The sequence below is a fragment of the Panthera leo genome, chromosome B3 (assembly GCF_018350215.1).
Source record: "Panthera leo isolate Ple1 chromosome B3, P.leo_Ple1_pat1.1, whole genome shotgun sequence".
NCBI classification, from domain to species: domain Eukaryota; kingdom Metazoa; phylum Chordata; class Mammalia; order Carnivora; family Felidae; genus Panthera; species Panthera leo.
The window spans coordinates 110565117-110588582 of NC_056684.1; the positions used below are offsets into that span (position 1 = coordinate 110565117).

A 23466-nucleotide genomic window follows, 5' to 3' on the forward strand; every position below is an offset into this window, starting at 1 on the left:
CTGCCAAGGCAGCCCCAAAGACAACACTGAAGAGAAAAACATCCAGAAGTTAAAACTGAGGGAGACAGACAGCCCCTTTCTCTGCTCTGTCTACCCACTAGAACGGGTCCATCTGACCTCTCTACTTTGGATGCTCCCACAGCTTTCGCTTATCCCACAGCTCACTCAGAGTGGACTCTCAGTAAAGTCAGTAGACTGACTTAGGTTTCTGTTTGTTTTTTAAAACCCTGAATGGATCCTAAACTTCCATGGTTACTTGTTAGCCAGATGTTCTAAATTGTTAAGGTCCAGGCATGTAAGTCTATATGCTCGGTGGTCCCCCTCTCCCCTGGGGGTAATTCAGATTCTCTGGTAGACGAGATGCAAACTCTTGGTGAGACACAGGCAGGGCTGTGGAACTTTTTTCTCCAGTAACCTGATCAACTTACTTTCACCAGTTTTCTAACCTGATCATCAGACCTGGCTGCCATTCATATAGTCCAACTGGATAAAGTTGTACCCCACCTGCTTGTCAAGATCCCATGCACCCTTCAATTCCTGAGGGCCTTCTCCACAAATGAGTCCCCGATTCCTGAGTCTCCTCCTTTGCTCTCTCATTGCTATTTAATTATATGCCTTTCCTACAGTTCTTCTCTAATTGTACTTGTGCTAATTCATTATGAACATTGTTCATTTCCCTAGTGGATCATAAACTACTACTTACAGACAGATACTGTGTTGAATTCATCTCCGTGGTTTTCTCTGTCTGGTCATGGGGTTAGCTTTATACATAGTAGGGGTACAATAAATAACTATTAAAATGGAATTTTCCTCGGTTTCTTAAAAAATAGGGTATCTGTAAAACATATCAAAGGATCCCTGCACAAAGACAGTCCCACTCCTCATACTGTCCTTTGACAAGACATATGGAAAATGGAACCCCTCTCCCTCCACCTCTATCACCAGGGTCAATGTAGTCAGGCCCAGCTGGCACGCAGATAGAAAAAAGGTAAAACCAGACTGGCAAGACAAGGGTTCCTAGTTTGCTTATTTAAAGAGGTTAAGATTACATAAGCAAAGCAAGGAATGAATTAGTGCTATTATCTGTCCTCAAGGGAAACCAAGGAAGGAATTTTTAAGGGTAGGGAATGCAGAGGAGGGGGTGAAGGAAGAAGAAAGGGAGTGTCTCACAAGAACAAGAACAAGAACACAAAAGCTGATGGCTGAGATGTGAATGGATTCCCCATCATGACAAGGGAATGAGACACCCCATTCCTTTTAGTGTAAGGTAAGCCCAGCTACTCCTAAGGTGAAAGGTCACTATGGTTCCCCTGCTCATGACTCAAGGTTAGCTGAAGTTGGAGGCATCTGAGAGCAGAGTGGAGGGAGAGAAGGTAGAAGAATACTACTAGAAAATTCAGATAGGGCCACTAAGTGATGATGGTACACTGGGAGAATCGCTCCAGAAAGTGCTTATGGGCGAGTCTGGGTTCTTCTTACAAGGTGAAGATGGGGAAAGAAGTCTGATTTGGGTTAATAACTGGTGGAGCAGATGATGGAATCTACCCCCAGCCCTCCCACCCACACGCTATCCCACAGAACTCAAACTTTCTTTATTGGCCAAGGACTTAGTGTCCGAATATAGCTACCCTGGGCCAGGCTCCAGGGAAGCAGTGGTCACAGGGGTTGGCGGGAGAAGAAAAAAAAAAATCCCAAGAATCATATCCCAGCCAGCAGGGGGAGGACAAACTATTTCTGCTGGAGATTTAAGATCTCCCCCTCCCTCCCCTTCTCTCTCTCTCTCTCTCTGTCACTCACTCACACACACACACACACACACACACACACACACACACACACACACGCACACACACAGAAATCTACTATGAATCTAAGTAAAAATCTAATTCCAGTTTAAGGATAAGAGGTTTAGTCTAGAAAATCCTGCTTCCTGAGCCAGTGTGGGGAGGATGTTACCTGTTCTCAATGTCCTATCAAATCACACTTTTCTTTTAGGACAACAGAGAGGAGGATGATAATTTCTCTATCCAGAACCAGGCAGGAGATTGAGGTGCATAATGAAGCTGCACACCCCTCTGCCTGGCCATCCAGCCCCTCAGACACTCCTTTGCCCAGACTCTCTCTCAGTTCTCACTTTGGCCACAGGTCACTCAGGACAGAGGCAGAGGGCAGGGCCCACCTGGCACCACCTCCCACCTGGGATGAACTAGGGCATGCGTGGGAGCCTCTGCTCCCTCCCAACAGGGCCAAGTCTCCCTGAGCCACACAGCCATGTCTCCATCACCTCCTGCCAGGGCTCACGCCAATGCACGCAGAAGGCTGGCCACAGGCAGGGAGGGGACTGAACCTTGGGACTATGAGACCGGCTTCTCTAACCCCCATGGCCCCAAATGGTACCTGCCAAGGCCTTGATCCGGGACCTCTCAAAGAGCCTGGCTGAGCTGTTGTCATTATCCAGCTCATCGTCCGGGGCATCCCAGCGGGCATTGATCCGGCTGTACGGTGGCTGGTTGCCCACGTTTTCAAACTCCGTGGCCGATGTCATGTCAGCAGGCTCTCAGCAGTTGTGCCTGCCTCAGTCTTCATGGAAGGGTCCCTAGGGGGGAACAGCAACACAGTCAGAGGGTTAGCTACCTCCCCCTTGGACTTTTTCTCAGGGGAAACTTATTCGGAGCATCCAGCAGGGGTAGGTCCTTGTAGGAGGAGCACACCGTGCCATCTGCCGGGCCATGCTTCCCACCTGGGGTCTCTGGGTTATAGAATATTGCAGCAGCAGCAGTCGCCGCCGCCGCCACACTGTAACGGCGACAGTGGCGGCAGGGATGGAGAGCTGCAAGCAGAAAGGGTCAGGACGGCCAGCAGGTGGAGACGTCAGTCGCAGCAAGCCCGCTTCCTCCAAACCTGCGGCTGAGGCAGCTGTGGAAGCTTGGGAGCTGGAGAGGGGAGGCTCTCCTGGGAGCCAGGGGATGGGCGGGGTGGGGGATGGGGGTGGGGTGGGGAGAAGAGCAGCTCAACCCTGTGGACTGGACCAGGACCAAACCTGGACAGGAAGGAGAGGTGAAAAGTTGGAAGTTGGCTGAGTCCCACTCAAACGTGAATCAGTGGGGAGAGAGATGAACAGGAGATGCCACTGATGCCACCAGCCCCAGCAGCAGTGCTGGGGAAAGTGTACTCCTCTCAGAGGCTGCCCAAGATCCCTCCCAGAGCTTTCCCAGCAACAAATATTTAGAAAGCTGAGCTCTTGGTTTTACCTTCTCTGAAGTGCAATCAGGTGCGTGGACAAGGTTGAATCCCAAGACAGACCGAGGCGCCCAGATGAGACTGCTGTCCTATCAAGGCTGTCAGCACGATGGTGGGGGTGGTGGCGAAGGGCTCCCACGGACAGCGGAGCTGTGCGTGTTCATCTATGCAAGGCACATGGGCATCAGGAGCACTGTGTTCTTACTTGCCTGTCATTTATCATGTTTGCTCATTCATTCATGATTGACTAAAATATGTACCAAGACCCAACTAGAGGGCAGACACTATGCGAGGCAATTCTGAGTAAGACAAGAGGTGCCCTGTCCTCATAGAATTTATATTCTGGCCGTAAGGCACCCAGTGAAATAAGCAATTATAGTAAGGTGTGCTGTGTGCCACCGCTGGGAAAGAATAGGGAATTGTGGGGTCTCATGGCAGGGCTGGATGTCAGGATAAGGGAAGCGTAAGGTGGTTCCCAAAGGAAGCTCAGAAACATTCTGTGAAGGGATAAAGGGGCAAGTCCAAACAAACGGTATAAAGAGCAGGTGCAGGGTTCTGAAGGTGAGAAAGACCGTGGCAAAATTTAGGAAACTTACAACGTAACTAGAGGGTGAGGGCAGAGTCAGGGAGACAAGGGAGATGGGAGACTAGAGGTGCAAGGCTAGGGCCTGAATGTTGTGGGCTTTTGGAAAATGACTGTCTTTCATTCAGCCTTAATTTCCTCTCCAGTACCTGCCATTCAGGCATCTCCCCAGGGAACTAAAGGGATTCCAAGATCAAGTCTATAAGATAGGACAGGGAGCCCAGAGCCTTCATATCCAAGAGAACAAAATGGGGTGGGGAGGCCATGAGGCAGACAAATGACAAGTGTGGACAACCAGTGAGCTGTGAAGTAAGCCACTTCCTCTATGAATGTGTGCACACTCACACATTCGTATACATACACCCCAGCACACACACCGGTACTGATATCCCCCACACACACACAAACAGATGCATGTTTGATGAAGAAATGATGCAAGCTCACCAATCCAAGTGTAAATGCAGTGCTGTCGCCCTTATTTTTCAGACACAGAATCACTCCAGACTCCTTTTTCCCCAGTCCAATTAATCAATCCCACCACATCCCTTCCAGGTAAGACAGGAGCCAGAATTATCCATCTTAATTGCACAAGGAAGAAAACGAAGGCCTAACACAGGATGAGGGCTCCCCAAGGTCATCTAGGGAATTACTGCTATGGCTAGGGCTAACGGCCAGGCTGTAGCCTGATTCCTCCCCTTCTACCAGGCAGATTTTTAGGGAAGCAGATTCGATTTAGGTGAGAGAAGAACATGGCACACGGGGACAGAAGGTATTCCCCAGTGTCCAGGACTTGACAAAGGTGTTTGCTTCTCAGGGAAGGGGAGATATAAGGTGGGGAAGCCAGTCATGACTCCAAACAAAGCATGCCCTGCAATTCCAGGCCTGTGCCCAGGAAGACCCTCATCCCTTACACAGCCTGTCATCTTCCACAAATGGACACACGAGTTCCATGGCTGAGATTTCTCACTCAACTGCTTGGGCAAAGAGAGCTGGGAAGGACTCCATCCCCCCCATGCCTTCCCCCCAACCCCTGCTTCCCTGAAGGGGAGTGACTGCTGGCTCCCAGCTCCAAGCAGGACAGAGACTGACAGGCTGACCACCTCCTGCTGGCCTGCAAGCCTGTCCAGTGGCCCCTGAGAAGTGCCGAGCTGCCAGACGCAGGAGGTGAGGTAAGATCAGATCCCGCTTGCAGGAGGTAACCGGACCCTGGCTCTCCTTCTTGTCTTAGGCTATTTTTAAGAGCGGCTGAGAGAGGCCCAGGCCATGGGCTGGTGGAGGGCGGGGGGGTGGGGGTGGGGGGTGGTGGTGGTCAGTGAGATTACCTTTGCCATGGCTCTGTAAATAAGTCTGCCCCAGAAAGATGAGCCTGAGCAGGCACACCAGCAGGCCCAGCATTCAAGACAAGATTGATGGCCCTGGGTGCAGAAGAACAGCCACTAGACAGCAATTCATCCTGCTTAAAAACGCCATGCCTCCTGCCACCGTGGCTCAGAGAAGGGAGCGGTCAGGCAGCGGCTTGGCAGGGAATGTGATAAAACTCACATTTATGTCTAAATACACAAGTCTAGGGTTTGGGGTGAGGGGGTTGTTTTGTTTTTAGGAGGTCAGGTCCTCGAAGGCAACCACCAAGGAAAAAAGGTGCAGAAATGAAAGGGAAGCCCTCTTCCTCTTGCCCCATAGCTGTGCCCACCCCGGTGGCCTGCCCAGATGGCGTCCCTTCAGAGCCAAGGGAGGCGGGGGTAGTGTGCTCGGTGGTTTAGCAAGGGGAGAATCTCACAGAATCAGGTGTGAGAGGCAGAAGAGAAGAAAATCTTAAAATGGGAAAGCTACAGATGGTTATTCCAGGAACACAAAAGCAGAAACAAAACCCCAAACAAGGCCTGGAAGGTCATGGAAATGACAAGTTGGTATCTGAGGGGAACCTGAGGGTCAGGTAATCCGGTCACATTTTTTAGGATATAAGTCATCTATGCATCTAGAATGGGCCTCCATTAAGTATGAAAGACAGCAAGCACCTGGCTAACATTAGACCTTAAGCTGCACCTCACCCCACTGCCAGCAAACCCAGGAGAAAGGACATAAGTAGCTCCTTGTCATTTTACTCCCCAGTTCACCCTCAAGTTCCTAAGAAGCTTCTCCCAACCCACCAGACCCTTGTCAAAGCGGAGGTGGGGCTTCTCTGGCCTGTGTGACTCTGCCTGGGAAAGCCCACCTTCCCTGTCCATTTGCCTATCACAGTGGGGCAGGCCTGTCTCCCAATGTGCAGTCCAGAGGCTCGCCCTCACCTGCTGAACTTCTGCCACTAAGGCCAGGTTATATTTTGATCAGCATGGGTTCCTAGAAGACTTGCCCACAGCTCAGAACGGAAAAGCTCATCGGATCGTACAGGGCACTCACTCACAGAAGGAGTGCCTGCTTGGTAAATGGATTTCACAATATCACCGCCACAGCTCATAGCTCCACCCTTCACATTGTGCCCAGGACCTCATCCGCTTCCGAGATCGGGTGTTAGTCTCAGAATCTCAGCCTCACATGCTATGCCCAGGTAATCCCTCGGGCAGCTGGGACCCCAGCAAGTGGCAGCAGTGACAACAGCAGCAGCAGCTGCTTCTCCCCCCGCCTGCAGGGTGCTGCCGGAGCCCTAGCTAGAGCTCGCTTCAGGCTTCCTGCAGCACTGAGCAGGAGGCTGGATGCACTGCCCTTTTCTTCCCCACCCCATCTCCTCTTCCCTGGCTGCTTAGATGAGAAGCAATAAAGCCCAAAGGTCTACTTCAGGAGTGGGAAATGGGGGAGGGGAGAACACAGGGTGATGCTGTTCTTCCTTCACAGGGTCACAAGTCACAGGCTGTTGCAAAGGCTTAGATGGAGTCTTCCTTAAACAGAGAATTTGGACCCATTCTACCTTTAACTTTCCTTCTAGTTTTAAGGTTGGACTTTTCACTTGCTTCCTATTTTGTCCTGCCCCTTGATGCTACGCCAAACCTGCTTTTAACATATTTTGATACTATGGCAATCCAGGTCAGGAGATTAAATCCTGAAGTCTCCCTGGTAACTTTCCTGCCAGTGCATTTACTAAAACAGAACACCCTCCTACTCCATCTGATCATAATCTCACTGCATATTCCCAGATACCTTAAAGAGCAAATACATACTAAAACAGCGTGAGAACCAATGAGACGCCCAGTACAGAGTACACTAAATCTATCTTAAACCTTAATCTCCTCCCACCCCCAAGCTCTAGTCTAGCACCTCCAACTGTCTACCAGATATCACTACCTAAAAATTATAGCTCAGTCTCAATATGGGTAAGTCTGAGAACATGGCTCCTATGACAGAACAGGGGAGTTTCTGGACCATGGGGTGACAGTGAGGCCCAATGAGGTAAGCATGACACCTGTGGGTGACTTTTCCAGCAGAGGGGGACACCATTGGCAGTGCCAGCACCAAGCTGCTTCCCCTCCCCAGAGCACATGCTGCTTTTGCACACTCTGCAGTTCCCATCCTAATCTGCCCTGGCCACCAGTCCATCAGTGGCAGAGTATAGTTAGGTGTTCTAAAAGGATCAAGATTCCTATACAGGGTTGCCACCTTCAAGGATCCCCATGTACTTGCAATACCCTGGCCATTCGAGTCCACAGCTGTTTGGTAAGGCCTTACCCAGACCCTTCTTCTCCAGCTTCTGTCACTAGGCAGGGACTTTAGGCCCACATGTCACAACTTGTCCACTCTCATCATGGAAAAATCTCCTACTAAGAACTGGCTCCAGTTATGCTGCAGCTGCTGGAATGGGAGTGGGGGTATGGTGGGATCATGATCCCAACAGTTCTTATAGGGATTTGGTTGGAGAACAGGTGCAGCTTAGCACTGATAGAGGGCTGATAGGGCAATCCCTACATCTTAACAGCATCTATCAGCACCTCACGTCCTACACAGAGGCAAATGTCCACTGGGAGTGATTAAAGAAGACAGGAGAAATGATACTTTTAGTATACATAGTTTTCAAAGACTATCCTCTACTGGGAATCTTGGGCTCAATATCTATCTACATTTACAGAAAACTGTTACAACCCAGTCCTACCTCTTTTACTAACTCACTTCTTTCAGGATAACTACTGGCTTCCTCTCCCAGAATAAGTAATATTCTATGGTATTTGAATGAAAAGTTGAATGCCCAATTTATTTTCTTCCACAAAGACTTTTCCAGAATACTCACAGTGGCCTCTCTCTTGTTTTTTAATGGTTATTTTTGAGAGCGACAGAGACAGAGAGACAGAGTGTGAGCAGGGGAGGGGCACAGAGAGAGACAGGGAGAGAATCTGAAGCACGCTCCAGGCTCTGAGCTGTCAGCACAAAGCCTGAGGCGGAGCTCGAACTCATGAACCATGAGGTCATGACCTGAGCTAAAGTCAAACACTTAACCCACTGAGCCACCCAGGTGCTGCATGACCTTTCTCTTCTTCAGTGAAAATTGTCAGGGAGGTAGTAAGATCTCAATTTTGGAGGTGGTTAAAAGTAAGTTGAAATAATAGATTTGAAATAATCGTTGAGATATTTCTAATGAAGTAATTGATTCAGAAAAATATAAAAGAATAAAATAATTATATAAGTCAATGGAGAACTATACAATACAATCAAGCTCCCAACGCTTGAATTCACTGATGAATCTTAGTATCATTAAGAATAGGACAGCTAGATACTGGGTGTCTCCTGAGATGATACAATATGAAGGAAATCATGACCATTGACATTCTTGTCAAAAAAGTTAACCTCAATCTGATCAATCCTTAGAGTTAAGTTCCCATTACAGGAATTATAGGAAACCAAAAGACAGGTTAAATGACAACATGAGGAAGCAAGAGACAGACCCACAAGATGGGACATTCTGCAGACAACTGCCTCCACTTCCTCAACAAGTCAATGGCATTAAAACAAACAAAAAAGGAGGTGAAAATAGGAACTGTGTAGATCAAAAGAGACTTAGAGATGTAATAATTAATACAATGTGTACCTCATTTGGATCTTGATTCAAGTGCTACCAAAACACATTTGGGGGACAAACAGGGACATCTGAATTATAGACTCAATATTGGATGATAATCAGAAATTATAGTTAATTATGCTAGGTGTGATCATGGCATTGTGGTTATCTAAGAAAATAAATGTTCTTTAGAGATGCTGAAGAATGTACAGAGGGACAGGTCATGCCATCTGGGATTTACTTAAATATGCTTCAGCAAAGTGGGGAAGAGATGAAGTAGGAAGCCCCTACTAACTGCTGACTTTGAATGATTTACACATGGGGGGGTTCATGACGCTATTCTCTCTACTTTGGTTATATGTATGAAAATTTGTACAATAAAAATGTTCATTTATTATTAAAATTAAATTTTGTCAATTTTATTTAAAACAGTCATATGCCCTAGGTACAACTGGAACATAGAATAAATGTCAACTCCTTTACCATGCCCAGCGTGGTCTGGCTTCTGCCTCCCTCTCCAAGCTCATCTCCCCATACTCACTAGGTGCAACCTGCAAATCTTTCATTTCTTCCAACCTGCCATTTCTTCCCCAGTTCAGGCTCTGGTGCATGCTATGCCTTTGGTCTGGGATACTTTCTGGACCACCTTTGCATGTTTGGCCCTTCAGGTCTCCTCTTAGATATCATCCCCTTGTGGGAGACCTCCTGAGCACCCTGTCTCAGGTAAATCCTTTGTCAGCTTCAGTCTGTGCATCCTGCTTGACCCCTTCCTAGCACTCATCATAACAGTAATTACTCATACATCTATCGGTCTGTGTTTTTGCTTCCTCCTGCATAGACTATAGGTTCCTCACAGGCACCAGCCATGTCAGTCCTACTCATGATTATATTCCAGTGCTTAGCTTTGTGCTCGGGACACACGGTCATTAAATCAATATTCTCCTCTTAGGGACCTAAGCTCAAGCTCTGGAACCTCTTTAAACCCCTCTGTCCCACCATATTCCCTGATCCAAGCACTACTTATTAGGCACTTATTTATTCATCACCAAAGCCAGTCATTATGCCTCTTTACAGTGTCTTCCTTTTGTCATTCCTTTATGTTCTAAAGCCTCTATTTCACTTCAGGCCCTTATGACTTCCCACCTGGACTTGTGTAATGGTCCATCTCTGTCGAGGCTTGACCCCTTCAATCTATCCGGAATGGCCCTTTTCATGACTACTTGCCTCTACTCTGTAACAAGACCATCGCACAGTCTACCAAAGCCCCACACTGTCCAGTGCTGAGCTCATACTTTCTCTTATGCTAAGTCTGCTCCAACCAGGAAGGTACACACGTCTCCCAACCCCCACCACTGTGTCAGATGCCTCTACAACTGTATTTGTGCCACACTCCACATGCTGAAATTTAGGCATCTCTCCTCTCTCCTGGCAATTTAAAACAACTTTCAAACATTTAGAAGCACAATATACAACATCGTCCTGGAATCTGAGGTGAGGTCACCTTTCTCCTCCTACCCAACCCCATGGATTATTCACTGCCTGTACATCCAAGTGGAGAGGACAACGGAGATGGGCTCAGGGAATGCTGATGGTGACATGTGCACAGACTTCCCCTTTTCAGTGCCACATCCTCCTGAATCTCATTGCTATTTTCAAGTGAGGCCAGATCTTCGTTGTCTCGCCTTCTGTCCATCCTTCCAATCTTGGGAGGAAGATGAATCTTTAGTTTTTTCTCCCATCCATCTTCATTTTAACATGCTCAAGTCTTTCCCATCTTAAATAAAACTCTTACTTGCCATATTTTCTCTTCCTCTCAGAGTCAAATTTCCTGACAAATGTGCCAAGAATATGAACAGGTGACTTACGAAAGAGGAAATACAAAAGACTAAAAGCCTATGACTAGATACTCAAGGTTATTACTGACCCCAAAAATACAGATTAAAGCAAGAAAGAGATCCTATAGGCAAACATTATCAAGCTGAATAATGTGAAGTGTAGATGGTGATATGAGAGTGGGAACCTTGTACCCTGCTGGTAGGAGTGTAAATTGGCCTAGCCATTCCAGAGGGCATTCTGCCAGTTCTCAGGAGGCAGGTTACATATCTGCAACTCTGTTCCTGGCCTTATAGACCAAAAAAATTCTCGTGCAGGTCTGAAAGGGGTCATGTGCAAGGATGTTCACTGCAATATTGATTACGGGGGGTGAGTGGGCAGGTAGAAATAACCTGTGCGTCCCTTACTGGGGGATGGACAGTAAAATGTAGTGAATGCACACATTGAAGACACATGGCAGCACTGGAGAATCTTAAAAACACAGTGATGGATAAAATAAATAAGAAACATAATGAGATCTATAACACACCACTGGAAAAAAAAATTTAAATACATACAAAACAATACATATAAGAGCATATTACAAACAAGAGGCAAACTCTTAAACACATGAAAATGGCCACCTCTAGATTGGAATGAGGGGAATGGAGAAGGTAAAAGAAAATAAAAGGAAATCAACACCAAAAAACCCCCAAACAATCTGATTAAAAAATGGGCGGAGGACCGGAGTAGACATTTTTCCAAAGAAGACATACAGACATATGAAAAGATGCTCAGCATCACTCATCACCAGGGAAATGCAAATCAAAACCACAATGAGAAACCACCTCACACCTGTTAGAATTGCTGAAATCAAGAAAGACAACAAACAAGTGTTGATGAGGATGTGAAGGATGTGGAGGAAACTTGGGCACTGTTGCTAGGAATGTAAACTTGGGCACTGGTGCAGCCACTGCAGAAAACAGTATGGAGGTTCCTTAAAATATTAAAAATAGAAATGCCATATGATCCAGTAATTCCACTATTGGGTATTTACCCAAAGAAAACAAAAACACTAACTCAAAAAGGTATATGCATCCCTATGTTTACTGCAGCATTATTTATAAGAGCCGAGACGTGGAAGCAATCCAAGTATCTATCAATAGACAAATGGATAAAGAAATGTCACACACACACACACACACACACACACACACACACACACATACACACACACACACACGACTATGAAACAGCCATAAAAAGGATGAGATTGTACCATTTGAGACAACATGGGTGGACCTGGAGGTATTATGCTAAGTGAAATAAGACTGAAAAAGACAAATATCATCTGATTCATCTCATAAATAGAATCTAAAAAAAATGAGTAAACAAGCAAAAAGCAGAATCAGAACTCTAAATACAGAGAATAAACTGGTTGCCAAAGGGGAGGTAGGTGGGGGCTTGAGCAGGATGGATGAAGGGGAGAGGGAGGTAGGCCTCCAGTTACAGAAGGAGTAGGTCACAGGAATTAAGAGCAGAGCGTGGGGAGTGCAGTCAGTGATATTGTGACAGCAAAGTAATGAGACAGATGGTAGCTATACTTACGGTGAACATAGCATAATGTATAAACTTGTCAAATCACTGAGTTGTGCACCCGAAGCTAATGTAACATTGTGTGTCAACTATACTTAAATTAAAAAAAGACTTGTTAAAAAAATAAAAGAAAAAAGAAAAGTCAGTCAATCAACCATGAACCAACCAGGAGAGGGGTGTTTCCCTAGAAAATGAGATGATAAACTGAGATGTATAATAACCTCTGCTCCTAAGGTAAATATAGATATAGTATATTTACATTCATGAGAACTTCCTCATCTATACGACACTCACTCTTCAATTCACTGAAATCTGGTTTCCCCCATTCACTTCATGAAACTATTCTCTCCAAAGGTCACTGACACCTCCCTCTTGTTGATTAAAATCATAGATGCTTTTCAGGTCTTATCTCGACTTCTCAGCAGCATTAAGCTCTGTTGACCATTCAAAAAATTTCCTAAAGTTGCATCCTTATCTTCCAGGACATACTCCTTGTCCTCTCTGAACCTTCTTGTCCTTTCTCTTTGGTCTGCTCGGTGGGTTATTCTTCCTGTATCTCTCACTTGGATGAGATGTTCCCCAGAGTTCAACCCTGGGTCCTCTTCTCCTTCTTCCTCTGTCTACACACTCTTTTAGGCTATTTCGTTCACTCTCATGACATCATGACCTGAATTACCATCTCATGCTAATGGCTTCTGAATCTATCTCCTCAATTACTGTCCATCAATCCAATTGCCTTCTGAACATTCACCTGGAAGACCCACAGGCCCCTTACACTCAACATGATCCCCAGCTGAAAATATGACCATCCCTGTCCCAGTCTTTCCTGTCATGTTTCTCATTCACCAATATCCCAATGGTCCAAACCAAATGCTGGGATCATGTTCTACCCCTCTTACTTTCCCAGTATATCACTAACTCGTTCCCCTCAATGTCTCTCAAATCTCTATTCTCTGTCTCTACTTCTCCTCCTCACTTCTGGCAACCATCATCTTAAGTCAAATGGTTTCCTTTTGATTTCTTTGGATCTATATTTTCCCTTTTGTCTATTGTATCAATCTACCCTCTATACTATAGCTAGAAATATTATCTTAGAATACAAATATGATGATATCATTTCTATACTTTAATAGCTCTTCTTTATCTTGGAAGAAAGTTTAAAACCCATAAAAAATTGAGGTCAAAGCCCTTCATGATCAGTCCCTTAACTGAACACCATTTCTATCCAAACCTTCTTCCCAACTTCCCCAGTCTTACATCCCCACCATAATGAACTCTATTCAGATCCCTGGCTCTCTCTGGCCATGTTATTTGCACACACTAAGCCCAGAAAACTCTCCCTCTTCTTTGGAATAATTTCTTGTCTTTCAGAACTTATCTTAGTCATCACTTCTTTCAAGAAACTTCCCCATCTCCACCACCATCCCCTGCAGCTGTGGGAGGCAGGGGTGATTCTTCTAGGTTCCCATCACACTCAGGGCTCATGTTCATCAAAGTGCTTAACTACGTTGTAGGATGATAATCTATTTCTCTTCTTTCCCAGTAGACTGTATGCTGCTTGAAGTCAGAGACAATCCCTATTCATTTTTTTTTATCCCAATAGCCTAGCATACAGCCAAATGTGTGAAATGAGGCTACTGAATGTTGAAAAAATAGATGAAAACTGAGAAATGTAGAGCACTGCTACTTAAGATGTTAAGGATGGCTCCTGCTGAGGACACACCATTTGGAGGCTCATTTGAAGGTAAAGGTAAAGAGGGGGCTGGGAATGTGGCATGTAGCAGCAGTTGCATGGATTCAAGCCGGGCATCAATGCCCTGATGTTGTCACTGTTGCCCCTGTCTCAACCATACATTCCTGCCATCTCCTCCTTTTTGGCTGGAATGTAGTTGCACAAGGGGTGGACAGTGTCCCAAGCTCCTCCTAATGTCTACAAATCTTGACACTCTTCAGAGTAGCTCTGACTCAACCATGCCTCAATTTCCTCACACAAAACATTGATGAAAGCAGCAGCTTCTCACCCAGAATTCCTCTAGACAGAGAAGTTCTACCCCACTTAGCTGAGAAGTCTTTTATTTATTCTTTCTGGAGTCACAGAAATGTCAGTCACAGAATGGTTTCTATCCATAATCTCCACCACACAAATGAAAAGAGCTATTTTAAAAGTTGAACCTATAAATAATATATAAGATATGGGTGCCAATTTAATTATTCATTCATGTTGGAGCTTTTAAAATAATTAAATAAAAATTAACCTTTTAAAAGGTACTCAGGCCCACAAAGACTCCTGAGGGAATGGATGTTGGCCAGAGAATTGCCCCACCCTTGGCCAGGACACAAGGCTGACACAATGAGACCATCTTCTGGAGACATAAGGGAAGTTGCCTGCAAGGGGCAGCTCTAGTCTTGCAGCAAAGACAGTGCAGCCTCTTCAGGCCAGGCAGAGCCAGTTCTCAATGTGTATAACCTCTTAGGCCTGCAGAGAGAGCACCTCTCAGCCACTATAATCTATTAAGCCCCTTCCCTGGGCTCTGCTGATAGACAAGCACCAGATGCTACATCATGTAGTCATTCTGCTGCCCACAGTCCTCAGGAAAAATGCTTGGCCCTTGGTAGGACTGTGTAGCAAAGCCCAGGGTTAGGACGGGAACCTGTAATTTATTCAGATCTTCATGCAGATTGCTCCATTTAATACCTACCCCCACTCACAACTGTTAAATATTATTGTAATTACTATTTATTGTTTCTATTTTATCAGAAGACCTGAGCTGAAATCCTAACTCCTGAGTTGTATGTTCTTCTGTAAGTCACTGAACTACTCTGTACCTGTTTCCCCATCTGTAAAATGAGGAAAAGACCCTGTGTTTCTGTGTCAGAGACTGTTTGGGTCTACCAATGTCTGATTTCTACTCTTTCTACAGACAGCTTGGAGGCATCCTCCAGTCACCTTGTGGCTGGGTATGATTGTGTGATTAAATGAGCAGAAGTGACATGCAACACTTCAAGGTCTTAGCCATAAAAATCATCCCATAATTGTCTTATTCTTTGCTAAATTCCTAGAACCTAGACTACTAGGCCAAAATGGAAGGAGTCTGACTACCTGAACAACTGTGGGGAAGCAAAGCTTCTGCCTCAATTCCACAATTTTTTATTGAATAGCACCCTACAAATGCTTTTATAACCATTTACTCACATATGATGTGAGCAAGAAATAAAATTTTATTTTACAGTTCTTTATTAGAGCTGTTAGGGTATCCTAATTAATATACCCACCACTTATCACAGAAAGCTGTTGTACACATTAAATGAAGTTACACAGGAGTGCCTGGGTGGTTCAGTCAGTTAAGCGTCTGACTCTTGATTTTGGCTCAGGTCATGATCTCATGGTTGGTGAGATCAAGCCCCACATTGGGCTCTGTGCTGGCAGTGCAGAGCCTGCTTGGGATATATTCCCTCTCTCTCTGTCTCTCTCTCTCTCCCTTCTTCTCTCTCTGCCCCTCCCCTGCTTGCATTCTCTCTTTCTCCAAATAAATAAACTTTAAAAATGAAAAAAAAAATAAAGTTACATGAAAATGATGTTACAACTGTATAATACCCCAAGGTATTATTACTTACAAGTAATATACAGTATCTCCTTGTATCAGGTTTGTGGGTCTGCTCAATATGCATGCTCTCATAGCAAAAATGAAAGTGTATAGTAGGTGGAGTCTATTGTCATTACCCTATTACTCCTTCTGCAACTCTCTTTCCCTTTCACCCCTGTCTTAAGCATCCATGTTCTCTTAACCTCCCTTGATGCCAGGTACCTCCACTGAGTTGAATGATCTAACTTAATTCCCTATCATAAATTCCTCACAGGGAAGCCATTTTCACCTTGGAGGTCCTTGCACTTGGTAGGTACTCATTTAGTACATGTTAATTGGGTGAAACAGATGTATCTACTTTCCCAAGGTGCCAGACTAGCCCTCCCAGGGAACACATCTTAGTAAGGGCCTTATGGAAATGTAATATCTTACCCAAAGGAGGGCTATGAAAGAGACAATTTAGGAGCCAAACCAGGCCAGTGGGTTTTAAATAGTTGGTCAGACAGACTACTCAGCACTTCTAAATCATGCAAGAGAATCGACTGTGTACTGTATCTACAGGAGCCAGATCTGCCAATAGCATCCCTGAAAAGTATAAACTTAACCCAATATAAAATTTGTGCTAGGAGACAGACCCTGGGCTGAGAGAAGGAGCTGTCCAAGGTTAAGGAATGTGGAGAGAAGGGGGTCAGCATGAAGCCCATATTTCCTGCCTTCTAGAGTTATACTCAGACCACTTAACCTCACTGTTGTCCTGGCCATAACCAAGGACTTTGATGAATTTCCAATCCTATTCTAGTATCTTGTATTTGACACAGCATCAAGGCAAGCATTCATAAATAGGTTGACATTATTCATTAATTTCACAATTTTTTATTGAATAGCACCCTACAAAGCTATAAAATACTTAGGTAGAAATAAAATAAAATGTGTGCAAAATCTATAGGCTGAAAGTTCAACACACTGAGGAAAGAAGTTAAAGATCTAAATAAATGGAGAGATAGATATACCATGCCCATTGATTGAAAGATTCAAAATGATTAAGATGTCAATTTTCCCCAAACTGATCTACATATCAATGCAATACCAGGCAAAATCTCCATAGAATTTTTTTGTGTGTGGAAATCAACAAGCTGATTCTAAAATTTCCATGGCAAGACAAAGGAAATAGAACAGCAAAGTCACTTTGAACAAAATGACAAAACTTGAGGACTCACATGACCTGATTTTAAGATTTATCACAAAACTACAGTCATCAAGATAGTATAGTATGACAAAAGGATAGGCCAATAGGTCAATGGAATAAAGTCTAGAAATAGACTGACATATATGGGGAAAATGATTTTTGACAAAGATACAAAAAACATTTAATGGAGAAAGATAGCCTTTTCAACAAATGGTGAACTAGATATCATATGACAAAGAGAATGAACCTTGGTATGAACCATACCTCATAGCACAAACAGAAATTAACCCAAAATGGATTATAGACCTAAGTGGAAAACCTGGACTTCCAGAAAAAAAACTTTTAAAAACAGGAGAAATCTTTGTAATGTTGGGTTACAGAAAATATTTTAGGTATAACACCAATAACCCATAAAGAATCGGGTATCCTAAAAGAAAAAAACTGATAAATTTGGTCACCAAAAGTAAAAATGTCTGCTCTTCAAAAGACATTGTTAAGAGAATGAAAACACAAGTTTCAGAATGGGAGAAATTATTTGAAACACATATCTGATAAAGGACTTTTACCTAGAATACATAAAGAACTCTCAATTAAAAAACAAGACCTCAGGGGTGCCTGGGTGGCTCAGGCAGTTGAGCATCTGACTTTGGCTCAGGTCATGATCTCTTGGCTCATGAGTTCAAGCCCTGCATCGGACTCTCTGCTGTCAGTGCAGAGCCTGCTTCAGATCCTCTGTCTCCCTCTCTTCTTTCTCAAAAATAAACAAAAAAATTAAAAAAAAAACACAAGACCTTGATTACAAATGACCAAAAGATTTATACAAATGTTTCATCAAAAAAAGAGATATGGATGGCAAATAAACACACGAAAAGATGCTCAACTTCATTTGTCATTAGGAAAATTCAAATTAAAACCACAATAAGATACTACTACATACCTATTAGAATGTGGTTTTTTAATGCTATTAAAACACCATTGACTATATTCCCTATGCTGTACTGTACTTTTCATCCCTGTGACTTATCCATTCCATAACTGGAAGGCTGTGCCTCACATTCCCCTACACCCATTTTACCAATCTCCCAACCCACCTTCCCTCTGGCAGCCATCAGTTTATTCTCTGTATTTATGGGTCTGTTTCTGTTTTTATTTATTTGTTTTGCTTTTTTTTTTAGATCTCACACATAAGTGAGATCATATGGTATTTGTCTCATTTATTTTACTTAGTACAGTACCCTCTAGATCCATCCATGTTGTCGCAAATGGCACAATCTCATTCTTCTTTATGGCTGAGTGGTATTCCATTGTATACATATACCATTCATCTATCGATGGGTTCTTGGGTTGCTTCCATACCTTGGGTGATGTAAATAATACTATAACAAACTTAGGGGCACATATGTCCTTTCAAATTAGTGTTTTCCTTTTCTTTGGGTAAATACCTATAGTGGAATTACTGGATCACATGGTATTTCTCTTTTTAACTTTTTGAAAAAAACTTCATACTGTTTTCCACAGTGGCTGTACCAGTAGAATGGTTTTTAAAGATAAAAACTGACAATAACAAGTGCTGTTCAGTATGCAGAGCAACTAATCTCTCAAACATTGCTGGTGGGATTGCAAAATAGTACAGACACTTTGAAAAAGAGTTTTTCAGTTTCTCATAAAATTAAATATACATATACCATAAGACCCAGTGATCCTATTTGTAGAAAGGAAGGAAGGAAGGAAGAATAAACTTCTTTATTCATAATGTCCCCAAATTGGAAACAACCTAAATGTTCATTAGCTGGCGAACAGATAAACCAACTGTGGTACATTCACACAATATTCAGTGATAAAAAAGAATTGACATACATATAACATGAATGAATCACAAATGCATTATGCTATGTGAAAGAAGCTGGACTCAAAAGGCTACATACTACATTATTCAATTTATGTGACATTCTGGAAAGGGCAGAATTATAAGGACAGAAAACCAATCAGTGGCTGCCAGGGGTTAGGGTCAGGGAAAGGGACTGACAACAAAGGGCATCAGGGAATTCTTGGGGTGGGGGGTGACTGTGGTGGTGCTTACATACTGCATGCATTTGTTACACTTACAGAAATGGACACGGAAAAGAGTGAATTTTACTGTATGTAAATTATACCTCAATAAACCTAAAAACAAAACATTAAGACTAAAATTATAAACAAATAAAAACACTAAAAGCAATTACTTATTGAGTATGTACCTACTATGTACAGATCTTTGTTATGAACTGCTCTGATAATAATGATGTAAGATGATTATTATAATTTATTTTGAAATGAGAGGTTTTTCCCAAGCGAGGTAGTAGAATGGAGGGTTCAAGCATGGTATAGGCATGGATTCTACCCTCAGGCTGCCTAAGATATGGATATAAATAATCACACAATAAGACAGAATTATCTAAGTGTCAAAAGGGAGGCATAAATAAAATGCCATGGGATTTCAGAGGCAGGACAGAATACTGAATGCTGGAGAAATGAGAGAAGTTTTCAAGGAAGAGATGGCATTTAGTGTGGTGCTGATGACAGGGAGTGATGATTTTATTGTCAGGGTAAACAATGTTTATCAGAAAGTCTTCTCATGCAATTTCTCTTTGATCCTAACAACTCTGAGACAGGGGCAGGGGGAGGGGGGACACTATCACCTTCGTTTCAGTTCAACTAAAACTTAGAGATCAAGTTTCTTATTCACACTTGGGTGGCAAAGTCAAGGCTTGAACTTAGGTCTTCTGAGAGTTTGGCTCATGCTCTGCTCCAAGGTACACCCATCCAGAAGAAAAGCTCTTCCTTCTCATGAGAGAGAGAGGGGTGGGGTGGGGGGCTGCTAATGGCCCATTTCCATCTTAGGATGTCTCCAAGAGAGTGGGCCACTTCTAGCCTTTCTGAATATTGAGAATATCCTACAAGGCTAACATGCTTATTTCAGTCTTTGCTGCATGTGGAATGAGAGCCAACAGAGAGGAGATCTTCTGTGACATTTGTTTAAATTCATCGTTTAAAGGTCTCAAAATATCCTTTATAAACACTAAAAAAGCAAAAGTTGAAAGTTACAAAGATAATATTGACTGCTGCAAATGCATGGTCATATACATAACCCTGAAATTGTTTAAGATACAACCCCAGACCTTTAGAGCAAATTAAGTACACTGTGCTCACTCTTAGAGGGGCTCAGTTCTTCAAAAGGAGGCTATTCTAAGAAGCCTCCTTATGACTTGAAGGAGAATACTTGTTCATAAACCTCACCTGGTACAGCCATGACCCACAGAGCCCTTTCTTCATCATTCCCTCATGCATTTGGGAATTCATGTGGCATACACCTCTGAGCTCCTTGCTTTGTGTGCTAACCACTGGGCTAGAGATCATCTTTGTCTAGGGAAGAAACATATCACCAGGGAGATGGCCTCGACATTTTGTTGCTATCTCCAACTTTGTTTTTTGCAAATTTAAAAAATAACAAGAGAGTGCCATTGTGCACATCAAGCTAGTTAACCCAAGTATTTCCTGAATGGATACTGTGTAAGTGCTTGTATTGAGATGGTCCTTGTCCTAAAGGAGCTTACAGGTAATGTAAACATTCCACATGGGCACAACTGGAGAAACTTTCTCTTTTCTGTGCTCCAGCTTTCTCACCTGGCTAACAGGGAGTGAATTTCTCCAGCTATAAAGCTGTGGCCATCAAATATTTATCGAGAGCTTCGCTGGTGCCAGGCACTGGATTCACAAATACCATTGCACTGAGTGTTCACAGCAAAGCTGTGACGCAGCCGCTCTCATTGTCCCCATTTTATAGGTAAGGAGACCTAGGCATTTGAGGGATCAGTAGTCTCCCAGTCCTTCAGCCAGTAAAGGAGGGAACCAGGATTCAAACCCAGGCAGTGTGGCTCAGAGCCCCTGCTTGACCAGAGCCCTCTGCAGGAAGGAATGTGGACATAAAAGGAGCAGGGTACTTATAAACAGTGTTTAAATCATCTGAGACAGATTCGTCCACATCCAGCTCAACGCCAGGCAACAAGAACATCAAGAAAGGCAACAGGAAGGAAAGATGATCTATGCTGGGAGGCCAAAGAGGCCCTGTAGGGTCACAGTTAATTTAACCTTGAGATTTCAGAATATGAATACACCAGGTTTCTAGCCTACATCACACATTTCCTCTGGGGATCTCCAAGCACCTTTTCCCCCAAATCATCAGACACACAGAGAAGACAGGGAAGCAAGGTAGGGTAACTTTCCCAGGACAAACAAGTGAAGGAAACTGTTCATATCTAATTCCCCAGCTCCCCTCTTAAGTCCCACTCTATTTTTAGGGTCCCTCCTTAACACAACACACAACTATTTACAGAAGAAGGGAAATTCCAATGTGCACAACTGAAGAGGGTTTCTTGAAGAAGGTTTTCCAAAGTGCTGCAGTTTGATAACACTCTCTCATATCTGTTAAAGAGCGTGGCAAATGTTATCATCTGAAAGCACCTGGAGCAAGGATACCCCAGTTCCCAGCACTGTAAATGGGCTACCCACAAGCTTCCAATGACAGCACATCAGTGCCTCACCCTGTAATCAGTCTGAGCTGCTCTGCTCACAAGGTAACTGCCACCACATTCCTCCCTTAAAGAGGCCTGACTCCAAATAGCTTGGCCAGGGCCAGGGGCAGCAAGAGCTGCCAAGTGCTGGCCATTCCTGGGGAGGCATGTGTGTGGCCAGGGCGATGGACACACAAGCCAGGGTAGGTCATCTGAAAGGTACAGAGAAGTGAGTGGTCATTGCTAAAATAGTCTGCAAGCAACTCCAAAAAGCGTGCCACACCTCAACGTTCCCTAGTCTGTGGTGGCAATACTCCTCCATTCAGCAAGGACTTGAACCAGCTTCCAGAAAGAACCAGAGGGTAGCACACAAGGGATTTAGTGCCAGAAATAGACTAAGGTGACTTTGATCTGGGGAAGAACACCGGGTGGTGTGGCCTAGTGGTTAGGGGCATCTGGGGTTAGACTGCCAGAGATGACTCCAAACTTAGCTGCTCACTAGCCGTATGGCCTTAGGCCATTTATTTCAACTCTAAGCCGCCCTTTATCTATAAAGTGGAGTTAATAATAGCCACCACCTTACAGATTGGTGTTTGGATCAAATGAGATAACGTATTTGGGGTCCTTACCAGAGCACCTGGCACGGAGCACAGCCCTGAATACTTGTATGCCACTAGCACTGTGCCAGGTCTCTTGCTATTTCCACAACTCAGAAGAATGAATCGTTAGCCCCTCTTTATGCATCCAGTTTCTCCAGTAATAAACAGCAGTTAGTCCCCGCTCTGCTCATGGCACTTAAAAGCTGGGGACGTGTAGAAACTGAGAAACTGAGGGATTTTTTAATGATCAGAAATGTTATCCAGTATTGACATGGCATCTACATGGGTACTGGCCATCTTACCCTTTTGGGGTATCTGTGTAGATCCTCTAAATGTCAGATGACAGATTTCTGAGTAAAACAAGCAGCCTGTGCTTTTGCACTTCTCAAGGCTTTTATGGTGCCAGGAGCAGGCATGAGAGAGCAACTATCTCCCATGATGTCCCAGACACATGCGTACAAGAGATACTCAGGGGGAAGGATGCAGAGCAGTCCCGCTGTTGCTGCTCAAGATTTGTCGTGTGACACTACCCCCTCCTCTATCTTCCCTCCAGTGGAGGGAGAAATGTCTTTACTCCATTGGGGGGAGACAACAAATTAGTGTCTGAATGTTTGCCACAATTTTTCCACAACAAACAAAGCAGTAACTTCCTTACTTTCTCATTTTTACTTGGTCATAGCCTTGTCACAATCTCTAGCTTCTCATCCTAGGAAAAAAAGGGGTGGGAGTGACCTTCTGCTAAGAGTTAGCATGGGTTTCAGGCTTGTTCCAAGGGCTGCCTTCTGTGGATGAAGGCAGCCAGCTGTCAAGCCAACCCAAGGAGCTGGGCTCTGAGAGAAGAGTGGATTGGGCATGGAGGGGAATGCTGCCTGGCTCATCTTGGCAGCTTACCCTCTATAGCCAGTTGCAAACTCAGATAGTATCAGCATCGATCTTCTTTTCTTCACTTATGCTCATGTGCCCTGACCCAAACCATTCCACCATCACCACTAGCCTCCCATCCCGGAACAGAACTGTTTTAGCCTAGGCAGGACTATTAATTAGGTGTATTTCCTTTCAGCTAACCTAATATGTTTTGTTGGGTTACTTTTAATTATAAAATTATAAAAGGTCTTCTAGGCCTTTAGAAGATCCCAACCAACAACCAAAAAGGTTGCAGTTGAGATCCAACAACGGCAGAGTATATCTATCCTCAAAATGGTGCATCCAAGCTCAGCAGAGAATCCTTATGTGAGTATGTGATGGCTGTGCTTGCCAAGAGCTGCTCAGCAGGAGTCCCAATGTGAAAAGCACTGGCTAGAAACCCAATCTTCTTTATTTTTACAGTTACCTTTGATC

At 44.1% G+C, this 23466-nt stretch overlaps 1 protein-coding gene across 2 annotated transcripts in view; it reads right to left on the reverse strand.

Moving 5' to 3' along the window:
* Positions 1-23466, reverse strand: part of SPTB (spectrin beta, erythrocytic) — a 149640-nt gene that overhangs the window by 64520 nt on the left and 61654 nt on the right. For both annotated transcript variants that reach the window (XM_042943498.1, XM_042943497.1), the window contains 2 exons: positions 3252-3404; positions 2398-2596 (listed from right to left, as the gene is read on the reverse strand). In XM_042943498.1, the coding sequence (XP_042799432.1) occupies positions 2398-2545 (148 nt within the window). In that variant the 5' untranslated portion in view covers positions 2546-2596; positions 3252-3404. The remainder of the gene's footprint in view (positions 1-2397; positions 2597-3251; positions 3405-23466) is intronic.